We start from the raw sequence: 14,555 nt of genomic DNA on the forward strand, positions 1-14,555 counted from the left end.
TAAGTATTGCTCTTTTATGATTACAAAAATACACAATTTTAATATTTAAATTTTATTCAGTTCTGCCTTATGCACTGTTATTTTAGTGTTTCTTTGTTGAGCTGAATTATTTTTCCGTAAGAGCATCTTTCCGTTGATAACAATTTACGGTTGGCCCACGCATCATGTAATTTAACGTGGAACATTTAACAAGCTAGAGTTTTCTGTACGATCAGAAAGAATAATGCTTATAAGTAGTAATAATAATATCATCTCCAATTCTACTTTATGGAGAGACAATTAGCGATGAAAAGAATTCTATTGTAGATGACATAAGTATAGTACAAAGTGTATACTGATCTGAAAAATCAAAATAATCTGGAATTTGTACCGAATTTACTCTTAAATATTGAAATTTTGGAAAAAGTTTCGGAGTTTGTTTAGCAAAGCGGCATTATACGAGACTCTGTTTGTGTATTTGTCCATCCGGGAGGCAAATAATCTCAAGAACTACGTGATCAATCACCGTAAATTTTGATCAGGACATAGAGAGTTAAAATTTAAGAACAGGGTTCGTTGGTGAAGGTGGTATTTAAACCGGAAGTGATAAAAATCAACTATTTCGCCGAAAACTATAGTAGAAAGCGAGAAGCAGGCTTCTGCAATCGTAGTGTTCCAATAATGTATCAATATATTCCACCATCTTCAGTCTAATCTTAACTGAAAGTGATAGCTTATATATATATATATATATATATATATATGTATGTGTGTGTTTGTTTGTTTGTTTGTTTTTAATCAATAGTATAGTGATATACTAATGAAATAAGTGAAAATGTACTTATATTGGTGGAAAATCCCTCTCCCTTCCTTCCCCAACAAGCAAAATCTAAAACTACTTTACAATTTGTACATTGTAAAGTGAATAAACTGAGGCTAGAAATTAAGTGACAAGATAATTCGTATTTGGGTAAGTATATAATGCTATCTTTTGTTTTTATAGATCGAGTTGGGATGATGATGATCCAACACCGTATCGTCAATCTAGCTGGGATTTGCCAACACCACTGCCAGGGAAGAATGATATTCAGTGGTCAGAGAGACCAAGCTCACATTCTAGTAGATATTCAGATCGGTAAGTACTTATATTTTGATCATTTTGAAAGAATTCTCGACTTTATTTTTTGGTTAATGCATTATGTGGAAACTGTATCCAGAGAAACTATATCTGTCACTGCAGAACGAGTTTGAAATATAATTTGACTGCCCTAAGACGTTATTATTGTTCGTATTAATACTGATTCTGTAGATCAGTGTTTCTTACTTTTTTTTTTTTTTTTTTTTTTTTTTTTTTAAAGTAACGTGAGAGCTCATGTGAATTCATGGTGGAAAGTGTCATGTAGTTCGGATCTCACGTTAAGCTGTAGGTCGACGTTTGATGTGGCCTTGGTGCTGAACAGGACGCCACTCATCCAATAAAATGTGCAACGTAGAGGAGATTCGGGCCTGGAATGGTTTTTATCATTTCAATATAACGGTACAACATCGGGGTAGGGGGAGTGTTTTAAAAACGATCGAAAATGACCGATATTAATATCGAATCCATAGTGTTCGGGGTCACTGAGACGAACAGTGACACTTGCGATGTCGTTTAAATCCAAATCCACCCCTTTATGTTCAAAATGAAACGCATGCTTACCGTGCGCAGAACGGGTATTCTGCTTGTGCATTATATAAAGGAGTTTCCTTAACTCGTTACGGAAGGATTTTAAAATACCATATTTTTCCCAGCAGATGGAGTTATTTTTTAATTTATAGAAAAGGATTCGTGTAAGTTGCTCTTATTTTAGACATTTCTGCCTGCAATAATTGTTCTCATATTTGGAAATATCTTTTCTTTAATACTTTCTTGAAAAGAACAGAAGAAGACATTACATTAGATCTTAGGGGCCGCGGTGGCTCAGTGGTAGAGCGTTCACCTCTGGTGCTTGGGGTACCTGGTTCGATCCCAGCTCGCGCCAAGTGAACTGGTGGACAAACCCCGTGTGCGTGTGGGTTTTCTCGGGATTTCCTCGTTTCCTCCCACTTTCTTCATTCCACCATTTCATTCATTCATTTTAGGATTTAGGTTTCTGGACTTTCGGGATCTATGGCCATGTTAGCCCGTTACGTATGAGAGATGATATCCCTTGGCGAGCAAAGGAAAGGGAGGAAGCGGCTTGGGACCTATATGTTAGGAACAACCCCGGCCTGGTGCAAATGAGGAATACCTCATTCAGCATGGCTGGCCTGGAAAAGTTTTTTATAATTTTTCGACCGAGTGCCCCCCACCGGGAATCGAACCCGGGTGCGGTCACACCGAAGGCGAGAGCGTTAGCGATTACGCTACACGGGGCCATTGAGATCTCACTTAAATTGCTAATATAATTACGGTGAATTTTCAATAAAGTATTAAAGAAAACACTGCGAAAAATAGAAAGGAAAAAAGAATGTAAGATATTTACTCTATTGACAGTACAACAGCAGACTGGTGAATAATTTATACGCAGTCAGCAGGTTAATGACCATAATTAATAACCGAAATGAAAATAATGACATTGAAATTTGGAAATCTAGAAAAGTTTACACGAAAATTCTCAAGCTGAGGAAGCACGTTTTGGCTCTTAATAAATAAGTAAATAAATGAAATAAATAAAAGTAAATTACGTCACATCACTAGAAACCAGTTTAAAACGTATTAACTCGATACGGTGCTAAATTTCAATCCCGAGTGGAGTTGAACGATTCTGGCACTTACGTTAGTTCTTTATATATGAAAAGTAATTAATAGATTCAATTATATATTAACAAGTAATTCCTTTTTCTGTTTATTACAGGTCAGAGAGAAGACGTAGAAGTGATAATACTCCTCTCCCAACTCCAACATACAAACTCAATCCTTGGGTCAAAGACAGGAAAAGTTCGGGTGCTACGCCCATACCGGGAAGAGGTTAGTTTAAGTAGCATTATTTGTATTTGAATATAATATCATTAAAAGTCAGAAGTTACAGTACACGAGGAACATGTAAACATAAATGTATAAGTCACCGAAAGTATGACTTGTTTTTAATTTTTGTAGCTAATGGTTTCTCTCTCTCTCTTTTTTCTTTCTTTCTTTTGTCTATCTGTCTGTCTTAAGACGAGAGGTTAGAAACTTTGAAATATTTTTTGAAGGTAAAGGTAAATAAATGAGTTGCTTTTATCTAAATGAAACCAAAGTTTAACCTTAATTGTGTAACAATTCTGACTTTTGTAGTTTTAATACTCTATGCAACAAGTTAATATATCCAATTTCCTAACCCATCCTTCTAAATGCTCTGATAAAGACAACAAAATTAGAAAATTATTCTTCGCAGTAATTGGCTGTTATTTTTCGTAATAATTGCCTATTATTCTTCGACGAAGTAATTGGCTTAGAAAAAGAAGGAAAGAACATAACTTAGGTGAGTTTATCTTTTTAAAAATTAGTTAGTTACTGTAATGTACTGCTATTTATGTACTTGGTATTAGTACAGAAATTCAATCAATTGATATCTGATCGATGTGTGAAGGCTGCTATCATCTGTAAGTTACACCAGTCGTTATCAGTGTGATGTCTCAGCCTGCAAGTGACATTTTCTCATAACATTTTGTACTATCCTATTGGTGCTGGTGAAATGCCGCAGAAAGTGAACCGGTTATTGGGGAGGGTGCACCATGAGTCTTTTTCATATACATTTTTCGTACAATCGAATAGTGCGAAACAAAATCGGAAAAATTAGTTTAACTATCGGAGGGACCATAGGTAAATATGTCCAGTAATTTGCAAATGCTCTAGAATGGATGTTTAAACATGGAAAATAACTCAGCTTATATTCGGTGATTCTGTTAAAACTTTGTAATCTTCAACATTTTGTCCCGGGCTGTAGTCATGTACGCGAACATTTCTACTGCAAACTAAAAGAAATTACTGGAACATTATGTTGCCTTTGATCCTTCAATAAAGAAGACACTCTGAGTATTCAAAAAGCACCAAAAATGTTTTAACACTTAAAGGTTTAATCTATGTCCATTCACTTTTAAGATGCAAAAGTAGTAAGTATTCTTAGGAAGATTAATTTTGTTAAGAGACACTTTCAGATCTCACTAACATCTTTCACTGAATGTGATTTAGTCATTTATGTACTAAACCTGCTATTGGATATCAAAATGATGTTCACGTGTTTCCGTTATAGAAATACCGCTGTGCAAACTTCGTACGTTTGTGAGTTGATCACTGTTGCCAGAACTTGGCGATGAAAGACTTTTTACAGATTGAAGAAAAAGACTTTCGATGATCAAAATTTCCGCTGTCTACATTAAGTTGTGAATTCTAGGTCGTAATTTAGATCACAGACTTTGAGAATTTTAGTAGCTCTTTAGTGTATGGGAGTAATGTTGAAAACATTAGGAAACTATGGAAATCATAGTAGAGAAGATGTTTAAACGTAAATTTCTGATTTAATGAAGTATGTTTAGTGTATAAGTACTGAAGTAGAAATATTGAATGGTTTAGTAATAAAACTCGTTTGGTATTTGTTTAACAGAAGAAGTTCGTTGGGTTGAGACGGAGGACAGGGAATTATGGGAAGAAGAACAGAAGCGAATTGACAGAGAATGGTATTCTATGGATGAAGGCTATGACGATAATCACAACCCGTTTTCAAATATCAGCGAAGATTATACAAAGAAGAAGGAAGAACAACTTGAACAAAGGAAAAAGAAAAGAATATCCGCTCAACAAAGACAAATAAATAAGGTGAGATATTACTTATTGATCTCGTAGGATGCATATCTAGTGATAAATATATATAAAAAAAATAGTACTTACCAAAACGTTCATAAAATAGCATAAACATTAATACGCAGACGTCTCAGTGCATATTCTTTACGAAATCAAGCTTGGAGTTTAACTGGTCAAAATGGAATATTTTCCGGGGCACGGTGGCTCAGTGGCTCTCTGGTGCCTGGGGTCCTTGGTTCGATTCCAGATCACACCAAGTGAGCTTCATGGTGGACAAACAACGTGTGCTGCGTGGGTTTCCTCAGAGTTCTCTCGTTTCTTCCACTTCCTTTATTCTACCATTTCACTCATTTTTCATCCTCACTGATTCCTTTAGCCTAGCCGGCATAACCGTAGGACGTAAAACTTAGAAGATATTTTTGAATATTTTCCCTCACACACGTTTTAGAAGGGACAAGTTTAAACTTGTAACAACATTTACAAATACAATCCCAACGGAACATTAAAATTTATATTTAATTTGTTTTCATTTCTTCTCACATTGACTTTTTATCTGCAGGAATGAATAGAATATAATTTTTAATACCTTGTTGCAACGGAATTTGTTGCAGCGGAAATTGTAATATCGGGCGATAATCCGTAATGTATTGTTCGATAAAACACTATCAGTGTTAGCGGGACGGTATTTTGTAGGGTAAACTCTTACATTGCTTTAAGAACTACGCAATTGGTAACTTTCTTTCACTGTAGAAGTAAGAAAAGTGATTGCTGAAGAAATGCTCTTCTTGCTTGTAACCTGTGCCATCTTTATATTACTCTTGAAGAAAAACTTAATCTCTGTAGAAATAACAGTTTAGGTTTATTGCAACGCTGCTCTTACGTTAGCCTTGTTCTACATTTGTGTTGTTTTCCCAACCAGTATCCAAAATTGAGGTGAAAAAATTCTGGTACATTATATATACACCTGTACTTAACAAAACTTTTTGCACGAATCTGACCTGGTTCTGAATTACAAATGTGTACTTCTGTGTTAATATATACGTAAGTGTTGTAGAAGAAATTAAGGTTTATAAATACAAGTATATATAATTTAGCAGCAGTTTTTACTTTAGTGTTGGATACCGATAATGAAAAGACAGCACAAGAGTGGGAAAAGGATACATGAAAGTAATGTTTCAGTAAACCCAAACAGTTTACTTCTGGCGCATGGAGACCCTGGTCCGATCCCAGCTCCCGCCTAATGGTCTTTGTAATAGACAAACCGTGTTCATGGGATGTCGTAGGCCTCTCTCCTTTCTCCCACTTTCGTCTTTCCACCATTATCATTCTCATCATCGCCTTTAGGCTCGGTGCAGAATCATAGGACGTTAAACTAAAAGAAGAAAGTATAGTGTAAGACTATAAGTTGTTATAGTGACTATTGTGGTACTGAGTCAGTGAAAGCGTTGACTGATACAGTCTGTCTCAAAATTGGTTTTAACTAATTATGAAATGCTTCGTAATCCGTGTTCTTCCATCACAGACAGGAGCGTGTTTGAGTGTTTTCCCTTAGAACTGAAGACCTTGCCCTAAACCTGGACAAAGGAAATTTGGACTACATCCGTTATTTCCAATTTCAGGGAAACATAATTTAGCAAATTATAGTAACTTTATTTTATTTTTATTTACAATATATTTTTCGACAACACAACATTCTTAACAAGTTCAAGTATTTATCAGCTACATAACAAGTAGCTTTTGGGGGACACCATTTTTCTTTCGTTCATTAACACATTGATGACGATTGAAAAATTAAGTTTCATGTTAACTTAGTACGCTTCACAGATTTTTTGTCTTTTTTTTTTTTTTTTTTTATTGAGGTGTAGCGTTCTTTTCAGTACCGAAGGTTATGTACAGATAGTTTTAAAAATAATGTAAATTCCTGATCTGCTTCATGGTATACCAGAATATAACTAATATATTTTTGTTTACAGGACAACGAATTATGGGAAAGAAATCGAATGTTGACGAGTGGTGTTGTGCATTCGGTAGACGTCGATGAAGATTTTGATGAGGAAAATGAAGCACGTGTACATCTGCTCGTTCACAATATTGTACCGCCTTTCCTTGATGGACGAATTGTGTTCACTAAACAGCCAGAACCCGTCGTTCCTGTGAAGGTATGTATTAACTGCTTAACAATATTGTGCTTGGCATGCTTACTAAGTGTATGTGCTTATGTTCTTAAACGTTCGCGATTAATTTAACTTAGCTGGTAACGCACTGTAATGTAACAATGAAAAGTTCAAGTACTTGTCTTTTGGTTTTATTATACCTTACTAATCGCTGGTTATCATTAGCACATAAAATAAACCACCAGTACATACAATAACTGCACTAGTATTCGTTGCACTTAAACAAGAAACTTAACTTGAAATTTTAGAAGAAATGTTATGCTTCTCGTGCTTATGCACAGTTTTTCTTCAGCACTCTCCATCTTGAATAACAAATGAAATCTAAATTTCGAAAAGGTGTTTCCAGTTCTTAACAAATATTACTATATAATATAAGACTTAACACTTAGCATAAACTGTCTTTGCAGGCCACAGAACACAACTGTCATCACGAGTTGTCAATAGCAGCGTGAGTTGCAATAAACGTAACGTAATACTTACAAGATAAATGTAGGGAATTGATCCTCTGGACTCAAATAAATTATTGTGTATATATTAATCAAAGGAGGAAACAACCGATTTAACTCGTTCTTGTATTCTAAAGCAATAATTACTGAGAGCTATGTGTAATGGATTCTATCGTAGAGTGATCAGAGAAAGTATGTAATCTTTTCTTTCTAATAATACTAATCTATTATTATTACATCTCTGCAAAAGCTCTTCAGTACTTTCTAGCTGTTAAAGGCAGCAGGATTGGTTGTCTAAATCATATTACAATGCTTTTAGAACCCTCAAAGTGCATTATAGATGAGGTTTAGTTAATGTTAACAAAACGGACCAGATTGTATCAATGCTAAAATGAGAGCAATTTGTTCGGCATTCTTTTTCAATTTCGGAGTCGCTTCTCTGCGAAGGCTAGACAGGCTTGTGAGTTGAAGGTTCCATTGATCAGTGCTTACAAAATTGCTGGCTTAGCGATCAGGCGGCCGTGATTGCTTAAAATTCCAGGTCATTAGATTCTTCTTTAAAATCCAGACAATAACTGTTGTGCAATCTAAATTATTACTATAACACCAATGTAGGATAAGTTATTGAATCTCGTTTTTTCAACACGTAATCATTTCATATTTAATTTATTTTTCAAAAGAAGAAAAAATTAATAAAAATATGCAGAAATTAATGACTTACTTTAAGCTCTTGAATAAGAATTTTCTGCTCTGTCTATCTGCTTCTTTTAATTGAATAAAATTATTACTATTATTAAAGAAAATTGTAAGATTAACAGGAATTGTTTGTATTTTGAGTGTGATCACTGTATTAGACATCGTTTCCATTGTTTAACTATTACTTCATCAAAATTTGCAAGACTTACTAGGTTCATTTCGTTTGAACACTTTTAATAAATTGTTAATTCTAACAAGTATTGTGAAACTTATTTGCTTAACGAAATCATAAGCAATATATAATTATGTGCTAACTTGAAATTATTTTGTGGAACAGTCTGGTAAAATTTTGTTCTTTTTCCAATATTTAACATTATTCTACAACTAATAGATTCCTTGCGATTTCTAAATTTATCTTTGATGTATCCAAACATTCTTGGATCCTGATAATCTATCTATCTAGCTGTATATACACGTTGTTTTTATATAAAAGTCACTAATATTAGTGGTATAATACTACATTAGTTTATATTTATGTGCTTCCTTTTAGGATCCAACTTCTGATATGGCTATAGTTGCACGAAAAGGTTCTGCATTGGTGAGAACTTACAGAGAACAGAAGGAACGGAGAAAAGCTCAGAAGAAGCACTGGGAGCTGGCAGGCACAGCTATTGGAAATATAATGGGAGTGAAAAAAGAAGAAGAAAAGGTTAGAACATGTAATAATTTTAACTTATTTGTTAATACATTAGTAAGAATTGATTTTCAGTTAGAAAATGTATAGATATAGGTGAATTGCTGATGATTTCGCATCGTAATTGGGAGGTCGCGGCTTACGGTTTTGGACAAGTTTTCGAGGATTTTTCCGTAGTCCTGCAGGTGAATAGTACTGTTAATATATTGTAAAACTTTGTCATATAGATTTTGTGGGTAGCATTTAATAAAAAGAGCGTCCGGAATCGACTCCCACTACCAGTTTTATTATAAAAGCTTCCACTATAAAAGTATTTTCACAAAATACTGTACAAATTAATCTCTCTAGAATTAAAGGTTAGTTATAAGTGGTCTTTGACCGTAAGGTCGCAGACAGGATCTCCAACAGAGCCTCGTAGCAGGCTAAGAGGAGTGGAATTAAGGAACCAATGCTTCGTAGCAAGCAGAGGCGGGTTAAGTGGCCAACAGCCCCGTAGCAGGCTAAGCCAGGAGATAGGATAGGCGTAGTCTCGTAGCAAACTAGAGGCCTGGGATTAGGTTACTCCAAAAGTCCCGTAGCAGACTAGAGGAGGGTCACCAGAAAACTGGTATCGAGCTGTCTTCGTCCATCCAATTTATAGGGTCCTTTGGGTGGCGGTGGCACTGCTGCTCCGATGTCGTCTTCTGTTCCGTGGGAGGGGCCAGAAGCCGTCGTCTGCATGTGACTGTAGATCCATCTGGTGGGAGATCCTCTTGCCGAACCACGTGGTGGTGTTTGTAAACATTGATTCGTGGTATTGCTTGTTTACAACATCACATAGGATATTACAATATACAGCACCTAGTCGAACTTCCTTCGGAACTTCCCTCTTGTTTATAACTTTTTAGTACTTTTGATTTAAATAGCATACAAGCAGTATTAGGTTTCGTTTTTAAATAAATAATCACGCGATATCGGATTTGATTTCTGAATTCAGTTACCATAGTAATCTAGGGTACTAGTCTTGACCTGCCCTACTAGGCCAATAACTGGGGTGAAACTGGGGTCATAACCAGACTTTCTCATCCTTAACTAAATGTGAAAGGGCTCGGAAAAAAACTACTTTTTGCCTGGGAAATTTTGGGCTGTTTTAAATATTTCAACTTTAGTGAAGAAATAGTACTTTTATCTTTCTTTTCGCATTATAACACGAAAAAAAAAAAAAAGTAATAACTTCATTCTAAAAAGAAAAAGATCATCAGAAGTTCAATAATCAAGGATAATGTGGGAAAGAAAAAGGGCAAATCGGTGGACATAATGGGGTTTCTAGTTCGAACAAATTGTTTGTAGAGCTATTAGAGCATGTTCTACGACAAAAATGTTTTAGTGAAAATTTAATAATGTTAGCAAGAACTGCTCTGAAAATGTAATAGTTAGGCTTAGTGGATCAAATTGTGATTAAGAATTTATGCATAAATTAAACTTTAGATAGTAACGTTTCTGGAGCTGAAGACATTTTATGTCGGAGGTTACACAGAACAAGATTTCTATCTGTTTATAAAGCATTTATTGAGAACATTAAAATTGGAGTGGGAGAAGGATAAAATGCTAAGTTTCCACGATTTAACACTAAAGAAAGAATAAATTCTGTAAAAACATCATACGTAAAGTGGCTATTTGTTTCTTTAATTTTGTAAATTGAAGTTATATTAGGTTTTAATAGAATGTCTGAAGCTCACAATGAAATATTTCCCGAACGGAAAAAAGATATGAGCCAAATTCCATACCAAAATAAAATAGATTTGTATCTCTTTCTCAGTTTATGTTCCTGTTTTTCTCGTGTACCAGTTTGAGTTTAGGGAATCAGTAAAACGCTTATCAAATGTATTAACTTTCAAGAGCTTTATGATAATTAGGCAACCAGTATGATCGTTCTGGTATGTTGGTTTGCTTAACTTACACTTGCAGAATGCCAATGAGATGCCAGTTTGAAAATCAGTAAAGATAGCCAGTCCCGGACTGAACATAGAACAGATAAGTAATGAATGTTGTGAAGGCACTATTTCAATTGTAAAATCCACTACAGGAAAACAAAGTAGTAAGAAAATCATAAAAAAGTCTGTAATTAAAAAAAAAAAAAAAAAAAAAAAGCCGACAACTTTTTCATACCTAAATATTCACGAAAAATGTTAAAAGCACGTTTGAGTGAGATATGTAGCATATTAGCTATCTCCCATGTCGGCATTCGACGACCTTGAACACATTATCATGAATTTTATTAATTTCTTCAGATGTAACCTCTTTTGGACTCCCTGAATGCTCAGTATTGTTCGTTCTTGTACGACTACAACACGATACTGTGAACTTCTTTTGCTCCATTACATGAGACAGAGAAGAGTCCGTAATAATTCATGTTCTCCTTTTGTTTCCTTCATTAGCTCTTTTTCTTCATAAAAAGTAGAGCTTAACTAGCACACGAAAATAGCTCTTTTTTTATTTCAACTGGGAATCACACACTTATCCGGTTTAGAACAAACAATCAGAATTATCAGAGTTTATTTATTAAAGATATACAACTTCAAGTACTCAATGAAACGTACGATTGGAATGCCATCTCGTGAAAAGTTAGGACTTATAAAACTTCCCTTCTGGATACCGTTGAATATAATAATTTAAAAAATACAGAGAAACAAACACATTAAAGATAAATTTTCTTGAATAATAGTTCTTAAATAACTATGGATGATAGTAATAATTACAAGATAGAAAATCAACGTTGACTAATTAAGCTTCTTCATAAAAATCTATTTTTACATATTTACTATTTTAACTTATATGTGAAAATGAAAAATGCGACATATTTCGTTGCAGGACGAGAAAGTTAATGAAAATGACGAAACAGACTATAAGACGGATCAAAAGTTTGCCGAACATATGAAAGATGCTAATATGGCTTCAAGTGATTTCGCTAAAAAGAAAACTATATTGCAACAAAGGAGATACTTACCAGTATTTGCTGTAAGACAGGAGGTAAGTAGAAGTTACATTTTAAATATACAAGATATTTTTTTTTTAACAAAAGAGACACTGACCAAAGCTTAAAACTTTATTTTAAATTATAATTTGTAACTGTTTCGGATATCTAGCATATCCTTCTTTAGACGCGATCGAAATTAATGAAAATACAGACATATATATAAATGTTGTTATAACCTTTATTTATATTTTATATTTTATATTATAATTATAATTTAAAATAAAGTTTTAAGCTTTGGTCAGTGTCTCTTTTGTTAAAACAATTAATCCAAAGCCGTGAATAGTCTTACAAGATAATCTTTGTGTACACGATTTGTTCCAAAAGTACGGTGAATAGTAATAATGAATTGTTTACTCTAAGTAGCTTAGCCTTTGAACTCAGTTAGCCAGATGAAATGTAAATATGATTTTTTTGTTGTTGTTAAAAAAAGAAGAAATATTGATTGCTTATTTTTTTAAAAAAAAAAATTGCAATTTTAAAATTGTGTGAATGCAAAACTGGTTGAAGGTTTAAACTCATGATATAGTTTAGTTTCTCAAATTCAGTCAAACTTACAGTTGATGAGGTAAAATGCTGTTATAGTTAGCGTCACCCGAATTGGCGTGTAGCATCAATCAATAAGCTCGCAGTGTGCTGATACTAAACCTTCAGGAAGGAATCTAATCATTCATAATTGTCCAGAAATACGAACAAAATCAATTATGAATGATTAGATTCCTCTCCGAAGGTTTAGTATCAGCACACTGCGAGCTTATTGACTGATGTCACACGCCAATTCGGGTGACGCAGAATATAGTATTCCTTTTCTTTTGTTTTCTGACGATGGTCACATTAAAAGTTGTGCACGGGTCAAACCTACTACATATTGAAAACTTCAGTTATGAGACAGACTCCGGCAGTAAGTCTGAAAACGTACAGCAATATTTGACATGCTTTTCGGGAAGTTTTAAGAAGTAAATAACAATAGTAACAGGGTTCTCACTCGTCCTGGAAATCTTGGAAAACCTGGAAATGTCCTTGAAATGATTTTGTTCTGGAAACATCCTGGAAATGACCTTGAAAATGTATTTCTTTCCTTGGAATATTCAGAAATACTGATTTACTGCAGACTTTCCTTAAAGGAACAGAGAAGTTACCCCTTAACAAGTTAATTCAGGTGTCGATGGACGTGTCACGTGTTAACTGTAAACTGCAGAATCTGTTAAGAGGTCACATTGGTGAAGACTCTCCTGTATTGCTGGAGATTGGAAGTTGTGGTTTTCACACTCTACATGGAGCTTTTTGTGTGGTGTGGGAGCTGGGATCAGGGTTAACATCCTTGTGGCAAATATTTAAAGACTCTCCTGCAAAACGTGAGGATTTTGTTTCTGTTACTGGCTGCGAAAAGTTTCCATTAAAGTTTTGTGTTTACAGGTGGTTGGAAGACGCAGTGATAGCTGAAAGAGCTCTGGAAGTGTGACTACCAGTGGAAACTTACATTAAGAGCATGTCTGGCAAAAGTTCTGAACAAAGTCAAATGTATTCCGGTGTTTGAAACCTGCTTGTGCTGATGTCTAATGCAGTTTTTTGTTACTAGTCTCTTAAGACCACTCCTCCACAGGTACCAAAGTGATGAACCTCTGGTTCCATTCCTAGTTGGAATGAAAGTGGCACTCATAGTCATCCAGAAATCTGTTCTTCGGACATTGTCTCCTGCTAAACTATCACAATTCACCTCATCAAAGACCAATATCGTGAGTGCATCAAATGTAGACTTGAAATTTGCAACTTTGCAAAATCTCCGTAGTGCGTGCAAAGAGAGGAAATTTACTGAAAGGGAAAAACTCCAGAGTCAATCCATTCTAAGTGATCAAGCATGTGCCGCTCGATCATCTCCAAAAAATCTATTTTTTTCATGAATGTTTATACTATATCAGAGTACTTCGAAACAACAATTAATTATTTTTTAAAACATCTCGTAGCGATGCAGCTTCTGCCGCCATTTTGCGTTTTCTCGATTTCAGGCGTTTACGTTGTTCTGAATATCTCAGCATGTATTTGTCCTAGCAAACTGAAAATTGTTGGGCTTGTCCAACTTGTGCATAGCTAAAAGTTTGTCCTCTTAACATTTTTGCCTAAAACCACTTGAAAGGGGTGAAATCAGGGCCTGCAGTAGCAACATTTTTGGACATTGAAGGCATATCAGAGAAGAGAAAGTAACTGACGTAAAGGTCTGAATTTGCGTGTGCATATAGTCCGGGGTCATAAGTTTATACTCAAAAATTTGCAGAGCTGAAGCTGCTCCCACAGGCCTGAAAAAATATCGTAAATTTGGGGAATTATGTCAATTTGGCATATTTTACTGTCCAATGTCTCCAATGAACCTGGATAAAAAAAAAAAAAAAAAAAAAAATTGAAATTTTAGGAATAGTTACTCCTTTAACATACCATAACACAAAACAAAGCTCGTTTTGTTTTTCTGAGCAGAAAGGGGTCAAAGTATTAAAGAATGACTTCATACTCTAGGAGGTGTTTTGTTCACAAATTCAACTGGAAATTCGTTGTTGTGAAATAAGATAAAGTAGGATGAATGGCTAGCCCAGTTAAGGCTCTGAAACTCCTTTCTTTCATCTAGTTATGACTCACTGTCTTATCACACTCACAGCAGCACTGGTGAAGAATGCCGCTATCAGCAGAAGGCGAGAAAAGTCAAAATGCATGCTTGGCAAAAAAGTCCGTAAGTACTCATTTCTCTTGCTGCTTGCTATTT

At 34.8% G+C, this 14,555-nt stretch overlaps 1 protein-coding gene across 2 annotated transcripts in view; it reads left to right on the top strand.

Annotated features, from left to right (window-relative positions):
- Positions 1–14,555, top strand: part of Prp16 (ATP-dependent RNA helicase l(1)G0007) — a 107,712-nt gene that overhangs the window by 13,651 nt on the left and 79,506 nt on the right. For both annotated transcript variants that reach the window (XM_081745334.1, XM_081745333.1), the window contains exons 6-11: positions 983–1,114; positions 2,856–2,968; positions 4,584–4,795; positions 6,754–6,939; positions 8,647–8,805; positions 11,641–11,799. In XM_081745334.1, the coding sequence (XP_081601460.1) occupies positions 983–1,114; positions 2,856–2,968; positions 4,584–4,795; positions 6,754–6,939; positions 8,647–8,805; positions 11,641–11,799 (961 nt within the window). The remainder of the gene's footprint in view (positions 1–982; positions 1,115–2,855; positions 2,969–4,583; positions 4,796–6,753; positions 6,940–8,646; positions 8,806–11,640; positions 11,800–14,555) is intronic.

Source organism: Thermobia domestica, chromosome 18 (assembly GCF_964235325.1).
Source record: "Thermobia domestica chromosome 18, izTheDome1.hap1.1, whole genome shotgun sequence".
Classification (NCBI taxonomy): Eukaryota; Metazoa; Arthropoda; class Insecta; order Zygentoma; family Lepismatidae; genus Thermobia; species Thermobia domestica.